General features: G+C 35.2%; 1 protein-coding gene across 1 annotated transcript in view; it reads left to right on the top strand.

The window, feature by feature from the left end:
- Positions 1-13618, top strand: part of CLN3_1 (G1/S-specific cyclin cln3) — a 52071-nt gene extending 38453 nt beyond the window's left edge. Inside the window, exons 16-17 of the mRNA XM_012937066.3 lie at positions 6638-7759; positions 13044-13618. Of these exons, the coding sequence (XP_012792520.3) occupies positions 6638-6729 (92 nt within the window). The 3' untranslated portion in view covers positions 6730-7759; positions 13044-13618. The remainder of the gene's footprint in view (positions 1-6637; positions 7760-13043) is intronic.
- The last annotated feature ends 2785 nt before the right edge of the window (positions 13619-16403 follow it).

The raw sequence follows: 16403 nt of genomic DNA, 5'->3' as shown, positions 1-16403 counted from the left end.
GTATTTGATCATAGGTGTCTTCAATCCATTGCTCGTATATTCTGGGACCACCGAGTAAGTAATGCAGTTGTTAGGAAACGGGTACTAGGTAAGGATGGCAAATCAATTAATGAAGTGGTGAAACTTCATCAGTTGAGATGGCTAGGACACGTGTTACGTATGTCCAACTACTGACTGCTTCGACGTGCGATGTTCAATGGCATAGGATTAGATTGGAAGAAAGGTAGGGGCACAAATCCATGGAGTCAATGACAAATGGACTGAGTCATGTTGGTAGGTGTAGACTACCTGGTTGGGATCCGCGTGACGATAGCAACCGATGGTTAGAAACCTTGAATGACATTGCTCAAAATCGTTTGCAATGGCGCAGGTGTATTCACTCTTTATGTTCTCCCGAATTCTTATCTTCTGAATTCTTCATATCCCTTTTTTTCTCTTTCCAAATTTATTTCACTGGATCATACTCCTTGGATAACATCTTCAAACCCTAAACTTTTTGATTACTGCTTATACTTTTACTACCTTTACCACTATGGGTTTTGAATCGACAGTTGTATGTGTGTGATAATTTGGTATGGCAACTCGAACTGATGTACGTACGTACGAAGTTTCACGTTGTTACTGCCTGACTGACTGTAATTCACTACTTCAACTACCAATCAACTATCGAATAGAGAATTTTAATACTAAATACATTTTATTCCTATTTACGTTTTGTTTCGAAGAAAAAAGTTCAAGACAGTTCAATGACGAAAATGTCCATAATGAATTATATAATTACGCTTTAAATTAGTTAGCTCATTAGTCTCTTATCAAATGTGTATTGAATTATTCACAATGGGATTGTAAACTTGATTATCAAACATAAGTTATATCTTAATCTAATGAGCATAAACGTGTAGCGACCTACTTTTATCAAGAGAACGCGATTGGTATAATGGAAATAATTAATATTATAACCAATTTTACCAGTGATTGTTTTACTGTACTGATTTGTTTAACTGTACTGAAAAAAAGCATTCCTCCGTTGACTGTGACCTTGCACGCTCTCGGTTAAGCTCAGTAGTTCCACTTGTACTCTTTGGGACGATCTCGATATTCTTCCGATACTACGAGATTGCCAACAAATACATCTTACTGCAACCTTCAATTGCCTCCTGATATTTGGCCTACGGAGGGATCTAACACAGTAATTGGCACGTACTTTCAGTGTAGTGGTGATCATAGTCAACGGTGACTCGACGCCACGCTACAGCACTACAAATGGATAATAATAATAATGACTTGGAAAATTTTAGTTGAACATAGATATCAAATTGAAATTACTGAAACCTCTTGAATGTAGAAAAATTCTGGTTTGTATTTCATTTTCACAATAGCTGACAATCTATTCAAAAATAGGGGTGATGATTATTTTTCAACCAATTATTTTTTTGACAACTACACAATATATTCTCAAGAGATCCACTCAATAGACGTTTGATTTATTTATTACAAGAATTTATGTACAATTTGTTTCGATGTATATTTTTACGTGAAAAAGGAATACAATTTCAATTGGAGATAAAATGATTTTAAAAAAAAATCATGTTTGAAACAATTTTGCGCACTCCCGAGGAGTCCTGCAATAAGACGAAACGGCCGTCCAGTGCTTCCAGGTTTTCCATGGTGGTCTAGCTTCAACTAACTCATGATCTTAATCATTGAAATTACTATAATATCCACAAAACACATCTGATATTAATTAGATAAAAGTTTTACGTTCAAACCATTTATGCAAATATTACAATACCTTTTTTTGTAGTCAGTAAATTTGCTGGTTCGATAAAATGTTTCACTAATACACGTATGTCACTTCTATAATTGTATGATATACATTAAGGACTAACCCTACAGAAGGTTAGAATTACCCCAACTAGATTAGTGTTCATACTTGAAACTGTGAAGTTGGGGGATGTAGGTTCGAATCCCGTGGGTAGTATCAATCCTCTCAAGATTACCAACTAGAAAGTAACCAGGATCAAAAAGGGTTTTCTTTGGACTGAATCCAACCATCTAACATACGGATTATTTTATAATTGTTTCTGATGATGTCTTTTCAGATATAATCTAGTGTCACATATTCAAAATCATTCAAAACATAGATGTATTTCACCTATCAGAAACCTGAAATTCATGTTTAAAATGATTTGGTCATTAATATTAGAATGAGCAATCACACAGTTATTATTTTTAGCATAGCAGATTTGTGGAGATTATAGGATTTTCCCCATTAAGATCACGAACTGATATGAGCTAGACCATCGGCTCAGTGGTCTACATCTTAAGTGTTTACACGCGAGATCAATGGACCTGGGTTCGATTCCCACCTCCAGGGTCGTGGAACCGCACTTGTACGGAGTCCTGTACTAGGATGAAATGGTCATCCAATGCTTTTAGATTTCCAACAGCATCCTAGCTCAAATTCACTCGTGATTTTAATGGTGAAAATGGTTATTGTTTATTACAATTTATGTTACTTAACTATGTTTATTAGAGGATAAACATAATGTTGTTATTCATAATACACTGATACTTAAATCCTATGTATCCTCCAGTCAAAGTATTTTTCACAGGTGAATAATTCAATATGGTCATTTTCAACTGCTTGTTTATACTCATTAATTTAATGGACTTTCTGGATGAAATTAATTAGTAGAAATTGCAAGTAAATGGAAACATATCTATAATAATAGATCGATCAATTGTTAAATTAAGCACAATTCCTGTTATATATATACAACAGATATTAATAGTACCGATGGAAATGTTTTATTCTGGATTTACTTTGGATTAAAATACACAATGAATTGAAGTGTATGCAATAGTTAATACAATTTTCAGAAACACAATGATTTTGTTTAAATGGTTAGTTTTTAAATCAAAAAGGGTTTTGTGGAGAATTTTAGAAATTTCACTGGTTGAAGTCATGAGTCAACTAAAGCTAGACCACCATGGAAAACCTGGAAGCACTGGACGGCCGTTTCGTCCTATTGTGGGACTCCTCAGCAGTGCGCATCCACGATCCCGCCCCCGAGTGATTCGGACCCAGGACCTGTCAGTCTCGGGAGAAGCGCTTAACCAACTAGACCACTAAGTCGGCATCCAATGGAGTTAATGTCTAACTTCAACCAATCCACGAAGTTGCGCCACTGTACACCATTGTCTTCAGTGAGTTCCTATCTCACAACAGACCTAGTTGAACACCACTGGTAACGAGAGATTTTAAGAGCAAGATAAGAAAACAGTGTTTGTGGCTCCTCAATAAGGATAATGACCCATAACTCTTAAAATAAGATCAAGTCCAGGATTTTCAGGTTATGTTCTGTATCATCAGTGTCTATAGTATGGTAAGTGTAGATCATCAAATATCAATTCAATATACTGAAGCTGTCCTACTGACCAGTAGACTTGAATATCATACGACTTAATTCACAGACGGTTTTAAATTTAGTTTAATAAGGAGTTTTATAATAGTGTAGGGAACGGAAATTTGGTGGAGGTGATCATTTCATAAGTTAGTGCAAAATTACAAAGTGCCTTAGTAAATTATGAAAACCATACATTGAATACTTTTATTTGCATATCTTTCTTCCGTTGTCCTTTACATGCTTCATGATTCTCCCAGATTTGTTTTCATTCCACTTCCTTTATACTTTGTTTTCTGTTCTCTTCAGTTCAATCTTCTCTTGACAAGCATTCCACTTTTGATTGGTGTTATATACTGCCTACATCTGTTAACATATGTAGCATGCACCACACTAGTCCCCACTTTACACGGTCGCTCCCGCGGTTATTCTGCTCGCTGTGCCACGCTCCCCATCAAAATGTCAAGTCGGCTGGCGCGCTCCGACGACCTGACAGGTTATTTAAACCCGATATCCACCCAGAAGCCGGGAGGTCTAACACCGCTCCAGCGACCCACTGAGCCATCTACATCCCGTGTTCTCCCAAGAGACACACGACCTGCCGTTTTTCCCCATTGACAGCAACTGCTATAATCAACGTCGCCTAGCCAGAACACTCTGTTCAACGTCACCTTACTGAACCGAACAACCCTAACTAGCCCCTCTTTTCCTAGCCCCGCAACAGAGTCCTCAGAACTTCACCCTCTCTACCTCCCGTCTGGCAATGACATCAAATGTAGTGGAGGAAGATTCAGGTCGACGAAACCAACTTATTGATTAATGCGTGATCATACAGTGGTTCACTACAATGTGAAAATCATTCATCCAATACATCATTTGCACATCTGATTTGAATTGTCTCTTAAAAGCTTCGTTTCTGCTGTTATCTCGATAGCTTTCAGTTTCCTTCTCTCTGTTCATTTCCGTCTCTTCAACCTTCTGCTCGCAAACATTCCATTTTCGACTGGTGTTACATACTACTTATATCCGAAAACATGAGTAGCGTACACCACACTGAGACTGAAATCTCTGATCGGCGATTCCATTTTTCAAATGATTCAGTAGATAATATTATTTTTCTGTAAAAATTATCAACAGTGGTCAATTTTTTAAAAGTTGTGTGGATAGCTATTTTTTTATAAAACGTGGTAAATCATCACCGAAAACTATCGAAAATACGATCAACCTTGTCACTTCACATATAAATTAGATCAATTTTAATCCATAAAAGACAGTTTTCGTCAAATAAGAAAAATAAGGAGTGGGATCTTTTCAAAGTTAAACAGAAATCATTTTCCTGAAAGTTTTTTGTATATCATTTAAAAAGTTATCTCTCTATATTCCCTACTAGTCTCTAATAAACTGTTAACGAGAGGGCCGATGCACTACTCAGAAGTACACTGATTATTATTATGTGACTATAGAGACGGAAAGCATGCATAGCCCGACAGCTATCGATCATTGTGTCTTTTAAGCACTCTCCGCGTTTCATAGAACGACTGACTAAGCAATTTTTAGGTTGGGAATAGGGTAATAGGCAGCGATTACAAATCGACTGACAAGGATTTAAATTTTTATCGACCGAGGTGATCTGGAAATGTGTTACGTTTTTCTGACTACTGCTTACCCCGATAGTCAATGCTTGGTTATGTAGCAGTAAGTTGGAAGAATATTAGGAGCGGCCAAATTAAAATATTACATTCGTATATGAAGTTGTTGTTTTCTGATCTGATCCATGTTGATAGATGCAAAATACCTGACTGGAGTCGGCGTGATAACCGTGATCAGTTGTTAAGGATTCTGTGTAAGATGACTTAAATGCAGTCACAATGGAGCAGAATCCTTCACTCTTTGATTTCCGTTATACATACTCTTCATTCTGTCTTTTTGATTCATATTTTCAGTTTTCGGCTTTTATTTTTACCATTATTGTAACATTATTTCAATCGCTTTTACTTATCTTCTTATTAATTTTATTTCGTCGTGTTAATGTAGTATAGAACCTTGGATTGACGCATATTTTTTACGATCCATGTTAATTATAATTGACTGACTATATTCCAATAAAAATCGTCAAATGTCACGTCTATTTGGTCGTAAACTATTTCATTTATACAGCTCCTCAGCATACTGAGAAGTCCCATACTTGTACGAAACAACCGTCCAATGTTCCAGATGTTCAATGGTAGTCTAGCTTAAATCGATTCATCAATTTAACTATTAAAATCACTACAATTTCCACAAACCCTCATTCTGAATATGTATTAATCTAAAATCATCTATTGATCTTAGCTGATTACCTCTTTTACTACGTAAGGGCAATTATTATTTCTGCATCTTAAAAGTATATCTAATAAGATTATTTAAATTTATAAAATATATAAATCATATTGATAGATAACTTATTATTCTGAGGCTAAGAGCAGAATCAAAGATACATATTTCATCCTATTTACAATTCATCTCAGTGTTGATAATCAAACTTAAATTAGAACATAGTACTATGTACTTCAAATTCCAACACGTTATTCACTGAGCTAATAAGATCAGATAGCTAATTACATTTACAGTAAGTATAATATTTACATCATACATATTAGGGAGGTTTTAATTAGTTTTTTTGATCTTATCTAAGGAAAGTTAATATTAATATTAGGTCCTAGGTTTGAATCTCGCGAGGTGAGATCGTGGATACGCACTGCTGAAGAGTCCCACAACAGGGCGAAACAGCCGTCCAGTGCTTCCAGATTCTCTATGGTGGTCTAACTTCAGTTGACTCATGATCTCAACTATTGAAATGAAATAAACTTTCATAAATATTGTACCTTTAATAAGATTATTTTTTTCCTAATATACAAATAATGCTTTCTTATAATCAACTAAATGTTTTTCTACGAAGGTCTTCTGTATTATGCTATCTGCATATTAATTCTCTGTATTTTAACGAATTGGCATTTGAAATGATGTCTATTATACCCCCCCCCAAAAAAAAGAAGATAAAGAAATAGATGTTGATTACGTCCAAATTTATTTTATTATTCTTTTTAAAGTATCGATAATTATTTAAAGGTTAAACCGACCGAAATAGATGCTACATTCCAAAGTACGAATGAAATGAAAATTCTTGGTCTAATCCGTTCATTGATTAATGGTTAAATAATCATTTTTCTTTTTTCTTTTGAATATGATAGACATACATCATATATGTAGACCGAATTTTGAACATTATGGATCATCGTTAAACAATCAATTGAATGAAACTCGTCATTATACATCAGTGTAGATACGAGAAACTAATTCGACACTATGATGTACCTCAGAATATCGTCAACATCATACGTAATTCATACGATGGACTTTTGTACAAAGTCATGCATGGAGGACAGCTGACAGATTCATTCCAAGTGAGGACTGGGGTCAGACAAGGCTGCTTACTCTCCTTCTTTCTCTTTCTTTTGGTGGTTGACTGGATTATGAAGACCTCCACATCTGAAGGAAGCACGGAATACAATGGACAGGTGGAATGCAACTAGATGATTTGGACTTTGCAGATAACCTGACCATTCTATCCCATACACATCAACAAATGCAGGTTAAGACAAACAATATAGCAGCAGCTTCAACATACACAAGGGAAAAAGCATGATCCTAAAATACAATACGGAGAACACCGACCCGATCACACTTGATGGAGAAGCTCTGGAAGATGTGGAATCTTTCACGTACCTAGAAAGTATCATCAATGGACGTGGAGGACCCGATACAGATGTAAAGGTGAGTATTGGCAAATCAAGGGCGGCATTCCTAGAATTGAAGAACATATGTCCTTCACAGCAACTGTCAACCAACATCAAAGTGAGAATCTTCAATACGAACGTCAAGGCAGTTCAAGTGTACGGAGCTGAAACTTTGAGAACTACTACAACTATCATCAAAAAGGTATAAGTATTTGTAAATGGTTGTCTACACAAGATATTCAATGTTCGTTGGTCGGATACCATCAGCAACAGCCTACTGTGGGAGAGAATAAACCAACTTTCAGTTGAGGAGGAAGTTAGGTAAAGACGAAGAAGGCGGATACGACACACATTGAAGAAATCATCAAACTGCATCACAAGGCAAGCACTAACTCGGAATCCTGAAGGGAAATGAAAAAGAGGAAAGCTAAAGAACATATTACGTTGGGAACAGAAAGCAGACATGAAAAGGATGAATATCAGCTGCAAAGAACTGGAAAGGGTATTTCAAGACATAGTTGGATATAGAATGCTGGTGAGCGGCCTGTGCCCTTCAATGAGGGGTAACAGGTGTAAGTAAGTAAGCATAATATCTCTATGGCTATTTCTTTCCCCGAATAAATTCGTTTAACGCCCTACATTTGACTACAAATACAAGCTACTGATCAATAGAAATAATTCATTTTAAAACAGATAGATTGTGGAAGGAGCTATATTGTTGGTGATCATGGACCGAAAATCGTAGATTCTATTCCGAAATGTCAATAAGACACCATGACCAGTGGAGTTAAACAGTGTTGGATGTGAGGAAGGTACTCAACACAGACAATGGAAAATAGTTGAGAACTCTCGTGGGCTGATTTTATTTAAAGTTGTACATCTTGTACATCGAGACCGAAATTCCTGGGTTTGGTTGTGGAGTCGTGGGTGTACACTGGTAAGTAAACGGCTGTCCAGTGTTTCCGGGTGTTCAATCGTTATCTAACTGAAATAGATTTGTGATTTCAATGAAATTCAACAACATCTACGGCCCTATACAGATATAGCTCTTAACATCAAGAACGAGGATTGATGAACCCTTAGCGATAAATTCATATCTGTTAAATGAGTTCGTTACTGTCTAAAGTTAGTAATTTAATGTATAACCCATTTGAATTTGATGAGACTTGTAATTTATTCCGAAGAGGAACCATAAAAAGATGGAGGCTTTTGATAGAGCCCATCCAATATCACGTTTAGGATAGAACTGAGGAATATTATTTCTCGTGATAATGTTATTCAATAAATGGAAGACAAAATCTGGTGATCTAGATTTACCTCATGTTGGGACAGATTCTGAGAAGCACGTCGAAGAGTTTCTACCCAATCTGAACTTGAAAGACCTTTATAGACTGTCAACGTAACATGCTATTATTGGACGATAGAATAACTTGCCTCCTTGAAGATGTACTGAATTATATTGATGTCATAGCTAACGCTAATTTCTATAAATACCTATGTTTTACTGTACATTTTTGATTCATACCCAATATCAGAATGGGTTTTGAGGAGAGTTTTAGAAATTTCATAGGTTGAAATCATGAGTCAGTTGAAGCTAGACCACCATTGTAAACCTGGAATCACTGGACGGCCGTTTCGTCCTAGTATGGGACTCCTCAGCAGTGCGCATCCACGATCCCGCACCACGCGGGGCTCGAATCCAGGACCTACTGGTTTCACTTCCCTTGCTCCTTCTGATTTCACAACTGTGGGGTTCTACACGTTCGAATGCCGTTAGTTTTTTTATCGTATTCGGCCTTAATCAAGTATAGGATCTAACAACTCAGTTATAGTTTGGGATTTACTACAGACATAACTAATTCTGTCAGTAATATTTATCTTGTTTCTTGTATATGTTTTGCTCTATTCCTCAATAGGCATTTGAAAAATTGTTACAAAAACTAACCAGTACTGAAAATACAATTACTGTTAGAATAAAGTGTTTTGTGTAAACTATTCATTTGAGAAGCGGTGACAAGTGAATGTCAACCGTTTTAGAAAAAGTGGAAATATCACTGATCTGCAGCTGTTAGTTATGGATATATATAGAGTAGAACTTACCTAATAAACGAACGAGAAAAATTGATTGAAATTCCTGCGTTCCATACATTTAATGTAAATGAACACTTTGTTGATAGCTTCAACTGTCAATAATATTGATGTAAGACTAGTGTACCATAGATGAACTTTGTGTAGGCTTGTCAATAATATCTAACTAGGAGTTCCATACTAAGATCAAAAGCAATTGTGTTACTGTCTTACAATCGATGTAATTTTATGAGATTAATACAGCACAATTTAATTGTAACTTTTCATTGAAATCATGCTAGATCACTATTGAAAACCTGGAAGCACTGGACGGTCAGAATTCAACTGTGTCGGGTGTGAAGCAGTTATCTGACAAAAACAATGAAAAATGATCGCACAATATCGTGGATTGATTGAAGTTAGACATTAACATTGTTAGATACTAACTCAGTGATCGTGGAGTTAATCATTTTCACACAAGAATGAAGGTCCTGAGTTTGAATTTCTCATATTGGGATCCTGAAGATACACTGTTGAGGAGTCCTATACTGAGACAAAACAATTGTTCAATTCTTCCAGTTTTTCAATAGTGGTCTAAAATTGATCGATTCATAATTTCAATGAAATTCAACAATCCAACTATATTCGAGAATAAAAAAATGAAAAAAATGTCAAGGTTAAACCAGCAATAACAAAACCTTGATATTACAGTAAAGTTTCTTTTATAAAGAAGATTTATGTTATGATGGATAGTGGCTAGTTATGGAATCCAAGAGGCGCGCTTAGTCCCATTTGGGACTAGTCAGCTGGATATACCTGCACCTCAGAGTTGATGTTCACTCTGGGACTCGAACCCAGTACCACTTGCTTCAAACGCCACTTGCTTGTGTAATGGGGTGAATTTAAATTCACTTGGTATTGTTTGGCTTGTATCTTCCCATTGAGGTTTAACACTGCGATTGATCAGTCTGTTACTGGCATATGTGCATACTGTGCGTATGCCTCGATATTGCCTTAATTCACAAGCTTTTTGTAAGCACTGATAGATATTGGCTAGCAGTGGAATGGAGGACGCGCGTTTCGTCCTATTTGGGACTCGTCAGCTGGGTGTACCTGCATCTCAGAGTTGATGTTCACTCTGGGCCTCGAACCTAACACTCAGTAGCTGAGTGGATAACGCGATGGCGGTCGAAGCGAATGGATTCCACTACTAACCGCTATCCATCTTTGCTTTAAAAAAGCTTATGAATTAAGGCAATATCGAGACATATGCACATATGCCAATAACAGACTGATCAATTGCAGTCTTAAACCTCAAGCCAAACAATACCAAGTGAAGATTTATGTTAGTTTTAGATGTATGAATTGTTTAGACAGACAAACTGAGATTTGATTTATTTTCAAAGTAAATTTTCATTTTAAAGAGATAGTTGTTTATATTCCTTTCTGGTGAATTGAATGGTAATTTATCATTAAGATTTACTGAAAGAATATCTAAATCAACAGTTCACATTCAAAAATATTTTCCCCGGGTTTTAAATTGTTCATATTCTTAATTGAATTATGTTCAATGTTCATTAGCATATGTGCATAACTATAGTTGTAATTCGGCCAAAGATATTAAATGGTGACATTGGCTAGATGAATAATTCGATTACGCACAGTGAACCGCCTACATTTACATTTTTCACCTTATTGTGACCTTGAGACAGTATACAACCAGTCATGAATCGCCCAGAGTTTCAGTAAAGTTATCCTACATACAATTCATGCTTTTCATTCACTATAATCCCTTTTTTTATTAATGTATCATTTCACATATTCACTTCAATAATCATATAAGTATCATTGCTGATACAAACATAGAATAACTAAAGATCTTAGTTTTGACTGTATATTTGATTGTTATTGATCGGATTTTCAGTCTACTCCCTGCCGTTCATGCCTGACTTCAGAAATTACTGGTTATTCCTCAGCTCTACATTGCATACCCAATCATTGTCAGTAAATAAATAAAATGATATTAAGCTCACTTGGAAAAATTTCCATTTTTCTAAAGTTTAATGTTTCACATTTTTATAACCTCATTATGATTAGTCAAAAAAATAAGATATATGATCGACTAGTAGTGTAAAGCACGACAATAAGTAGGAAGTATGTGTATTTGTTTCGAGAAGTTACTAAGTAATTACAGAATACATATACATAACATTCAGTCGTTCATTTACATCTCCCAGTATGTTTTATAATCGGAACTATCTTCTCAACTGGTCTCCAAATGTTCTACCAACGCCGTGCTTTCATTCACTGAAATTATTCTCTGTGACCGACAAATGTTACAACTTCCACACCACTTTTCGCTACACACTATTTACAAACATACTTGTGAGTAGCATCCACTGCATTAGTATTATAGAGTCTTAACCAATCTGATAAGGTGTAGAAATGATTTCAGGCTATGCATTCAAGAACTCACTTATCAAATGTAATTTTAAATGTTACTAAATGACCACAAGGTTTTCAGTCTCCAATAAAATTACTATATCCACCATTTCAAATCATTTCTCAGTTCATTTCATTGTGTAATTTTCACTGCAGTTCTCAATTCCAGTGTTTGGAATTACCCATAACTGTCAGTGTCGCGACTTTTGTCCTGTTGATTTATCACGTGATATGACTTATAATTATACTATACACTGTATTACAACAATGACTTATTGACCGGTATGAGCAGCCGTGTCCTAATTGGTCCTTTTCATGCCTAACCGTGCTTATTCAGTCATTAATGCCAATATCAGCTTCCATCATGCCTATCCTATATTTCAAACAGAATTGGTTTACATGTAAACAAATCAGATTACATCACACCATAAATTATAAATTAACATTTGTATAGTATCAAGCCAGAAACTGTCACTAATAAATTGGAAATATTTCAAGAATAGTAAATGGAATGATAATAGTTAATAAGTCAAATAAAAGCTTATGATGAAAGGAATATGAATATACATATAATCTAGTTACTCAATAGTCATACAATAAGAATATTCGTATGTTAGTGCTTCCTAACAGTTACCATTCATTTATTCTTGTCTGGATATAACACTATGTACATTGAACTTTGAAGAAATGATATGTTCAGATGATTGTATGAAAGGAATATGAATATACATATAATCTAGTTACTTAATGGTTATACATTAAGAATATATATATATATATATATATATATATATATATATATATATATATAATTCTCAGAAATTACCCATAATTTGATCTTCACCCGGTTAATAACAATCAGTTTTCAGCATATTTATTTACTATAGTTTAAGATACTGAATAACACAATCTAATACAGTGTTAGTTAGAACTTGTAATGAAATCTTCATTGATAATAACACATCAATGTACATTAATTCTTAAACGACTGAATAGGAAAATAATGAAGATTGTTGGTTGGATACAATATAGTTATCGAATACTGAAAACATTATGTATAACCTTGACCGGTCATACTGAATAGAAATACTATAAATGTAAGTTATTTATCAGCTAAAAAAAAAACAAATAAAATAAACAGGGATGAAAACAAAACTGGCGTGACTATAATTTATGGACGAATCAATCAGATATAAAAATAACAGGTCTCAAATTTTGACGCAAAGTTCACTTATCCATTTGGATAAATAGAGTTTCGGCATTATAACTACTATTAGTTCATGTTGAAAATCTTAAATCTAATTCCTAACCTTAACCATCATTTATTATTTTATTTTATTTTCACACATAGATATTGGTGCAGGGAGGCACCAAATACATATGCGCCACACAAATCTCATTTGATATGTGTGAGAGCTGTGATATTGCCTGGGTGCCCAAGCCGAAGTAGGTGGTTTTCTTGGGGGCCAGTCCCGGAGACTTCGACCTGAAGGTTTGACTCACAAGGCAGTGGAGCAACTACAAGAGATGCAGTCCCATGGTAGCCGGTGACCAACAGTTGGTTCACACGCCATTTGTTCCCTCAGGGTACTGGAGCCCATGTGTATCATTGGTTTGGAACCAGGGTTTTCCAACTCCCCTATGTGGACTCTCCATGTCCACCAACCCGGTCAAAGCGCCGTACACTCGCCTTTCGTCTTCTCAATTTTGTAAACAACAGAAATGCCACGAGAATTTAGTGAGTAGGACTACCCTGGCAGAGGCTTTATACGTGTGGTCATTTAAGAGTATTTCGACAGGGAGAGTGGACTCTCCCTACTCTCGGCCGTACCAGGGCATCATAATCCTTATTCTTCAAGATGGTTTATAACCCTCATTTGCTTTTAGTTATTAGGCGGACACTGTCGGGATCACTTTAACATTGCTCAAATATTGTCTATAAATTATAGTCTCATTATCTATGAATCAATATAAAGCATTCAATAAATTCTTATTTATTTTAATTCATTTTATCTTTAAATTATTACTTTCTGATTCTCATTTGTAAATAATTTAACTATATTAACATCTGTATATAAAGCGATTTATTGAATTCAATGAATGAATTCCAGATAACATAAACATATGTGTCCTGAATTTCGACAATCAACACTATTATTATGTAATCATTATATTATGTCATTTTAACTGATATTCGTTATCCAAGTTAAACAAATCAACAACAGACAATGTAGTTAAGATACATAATGTCATGATTGCAAGTGTTTTGTTTTTCCTAGTTCCAATTAACTATCCATCATCATAAATGAAATGATTCATTAATGGATTCGTTTATTTTTGGCTGTCTAACAGATGTCTGTTTTATAATAATTGTGTAGGTAGCAATTTCCTACAGGTGTAAACTCTAAACTATTCTCTAGTATGTCGAGTACAGAGTCTTGGTTTAACCAAAGTCAGAACAAGTAAGCTATTTGGCTTGATAAACTACTTTATCTGTTTCTAAAACACAAATTAACTTCTACCTGAAGTTTGTGTTGATGATGTCGTTCAGAAGAACGATGAAAGCTCCACGACCAAACCATCCACCTCAGAGAACAAAACTCCATCAAAATAAATTAACACTGTTAGTAGACAAAATAAACAATACAGTCTATTAACCAAAGGAAAAACACAGAGACATAAATAACATACCGAACAGTAGCTAGAGGATAGGAAAAAATGAATCAACAAGGCAAATATTGTTTTATAGTGAGCATAAAATTGTGGTTGGTGAGTAAACAAGATATAGTCATACAAGGTCAAAGGAAGGTAATATGGTGGTGGGTGTTTCACTTTATCATTGGTGAGTTCGTTTATCGACAACACCTTACAAACTGTTCTATAAAATAATGAATAAAGTTTTTTCCAAAGATTAATAGTATTAGTACAGGGATTTGTAGAGATTGTAGTTATTGTAACAGTTGAATTTATGAGCTGATGTAAGCTAATCCACTATTGAAAGCCTAGAAACATTAAATAGTCGTTTTGTCTTAGTATGGGGTCATTAAACAATATGCATGCACAATCCTGCACTTGAGAATCGAATCTAGAATCTTCGGTCTCTCGTGCAAATGTTCAACCACTATGTTACGTCCCGATAAGCATAATGAATGGTAACTTTGGGGATCCATTTATGGACCGATATTATGCGTATATTTTTGTCGTATAATTGTTATGTGACTAAACTATTCATATTCATGTCCCATTTATTATGAGCTTTATTTTGACCTATGAACTGTTATTATACGACTTACCATTCTCGATTTATTCCCTGTTTATCAATTACTATCTCCCATATTCACAGCCACATTTGGCTAACTATTGTACAAATATTGTTTCCTATTTTATGGCACGATGTGGTCTGTTTGGTTGGTATATAAACCCAGTGTGCTTGAAATAAATGATTCATGTTGCAGAGGCTGAGATTGGTGTTCTGGACTTAACTGGCTGGGCTAGGCAGGAAGTAGGACCAATCACGACTCGACTGCTCGTATGTGTTTTATGCGTCATTGATTCGATCGATAATTCACTACTCTCTAATTGGCGGTATCGTTACGTTATACATTAACGGGGCACACAGGCCACCAGTTATAACACACTAGACCACTGAGCCCGCATCCAACGGTGTTAATGTCTAATCTCAGTCGATCCATGATCTTGTTCAACTCTTCATCTATTGTTTAAGGTGGATAGCTGTCTCCCATACTAAAACGAAACGGCCATTCAGTGCTTTCAGGTTTTCAGTAATCGTCTAGCTTAGTTCGACTAGTGAATTCAACATTGATTTACCATATATTTTGGATATTAATTACATAAGAGGGTTTTTTATTCATATTCTTTTATATGAACTTTAACAGAAACACTCTCTGTGAGCCTTAAATATAAGTTAAATTTCGCTTATAAACTGATTCAAGTTAACACTTTATATTAAACAGCCCCAAGATTAACGATCTGAATTGATTTTATATATGACAATCAACAATTCTTGATTCACATATAACGATTTCCAAATGATGTACTCTGCCTTAAATCTGGCCAATTTTATGGATTTTTAATTTGGATTTATAATTGTAGAACCTGATGAGAAATTATTGAAAAGAATATTCTTCGTTCATACAATTGTGTTTCCACTAAACATTTGATCGAATTGTAATTGCACTATTAATTCACTCATCCTATCTGATTATGAATCATAAATTTCACTTGACATATATGCAAATTCAAGTTAACACTCCATATGAATCATATCAATGTTAACAATTTTAAGCAAAGATGGATAGTGGCTAGCAGTGGAATGGATGACGCGCGTTTCGTCCTAGTTAGGACTCGTCATCTGGATGTACCTGCATCTCAGAGTTAATGTTCACTTCGAGACTCGAACCCAGTACCGTTTGCTTCAAATGCCATCGCGTCCCGGAGTGAATATCAACTCTGCGATGCAGGTACATTAGCTGACAAGTCCCAAATAAGACGAAACGCACGTCCTCCATTCAATTGATAGCCACTATCTATCTTCGCTTAAAAAGCTTGTGACTTAAGGTTATATCAAGACAATCCTCAAAGGATGCTCATATGTCAACATGAGACTGATCAATTGCAACCCTAGATAACAATAGGAAGATACAAGTAAAACACCACCAAGTGAATTAACTGTTTTATTGTATTTTATTTA

The sequence above is a fragment of the Schistosoma haematobium genome, chromosome 6, assembly GCF_000699445.3.
Source record: "Schistosoma haematobium chromosome 6, whole genome shotgun sequence".
Classification (NCBI taxonomy): domain Eukaryota; kingdom Metazoa; phylum Platyhelminthes; class Trematoda; order Strigeidida; family Schistosomatidae; genus Schistosoma; species Schistosoma haematobium.
This window is presented reverse-complemented; position numbering and strand designations above follow the sequence as displayed.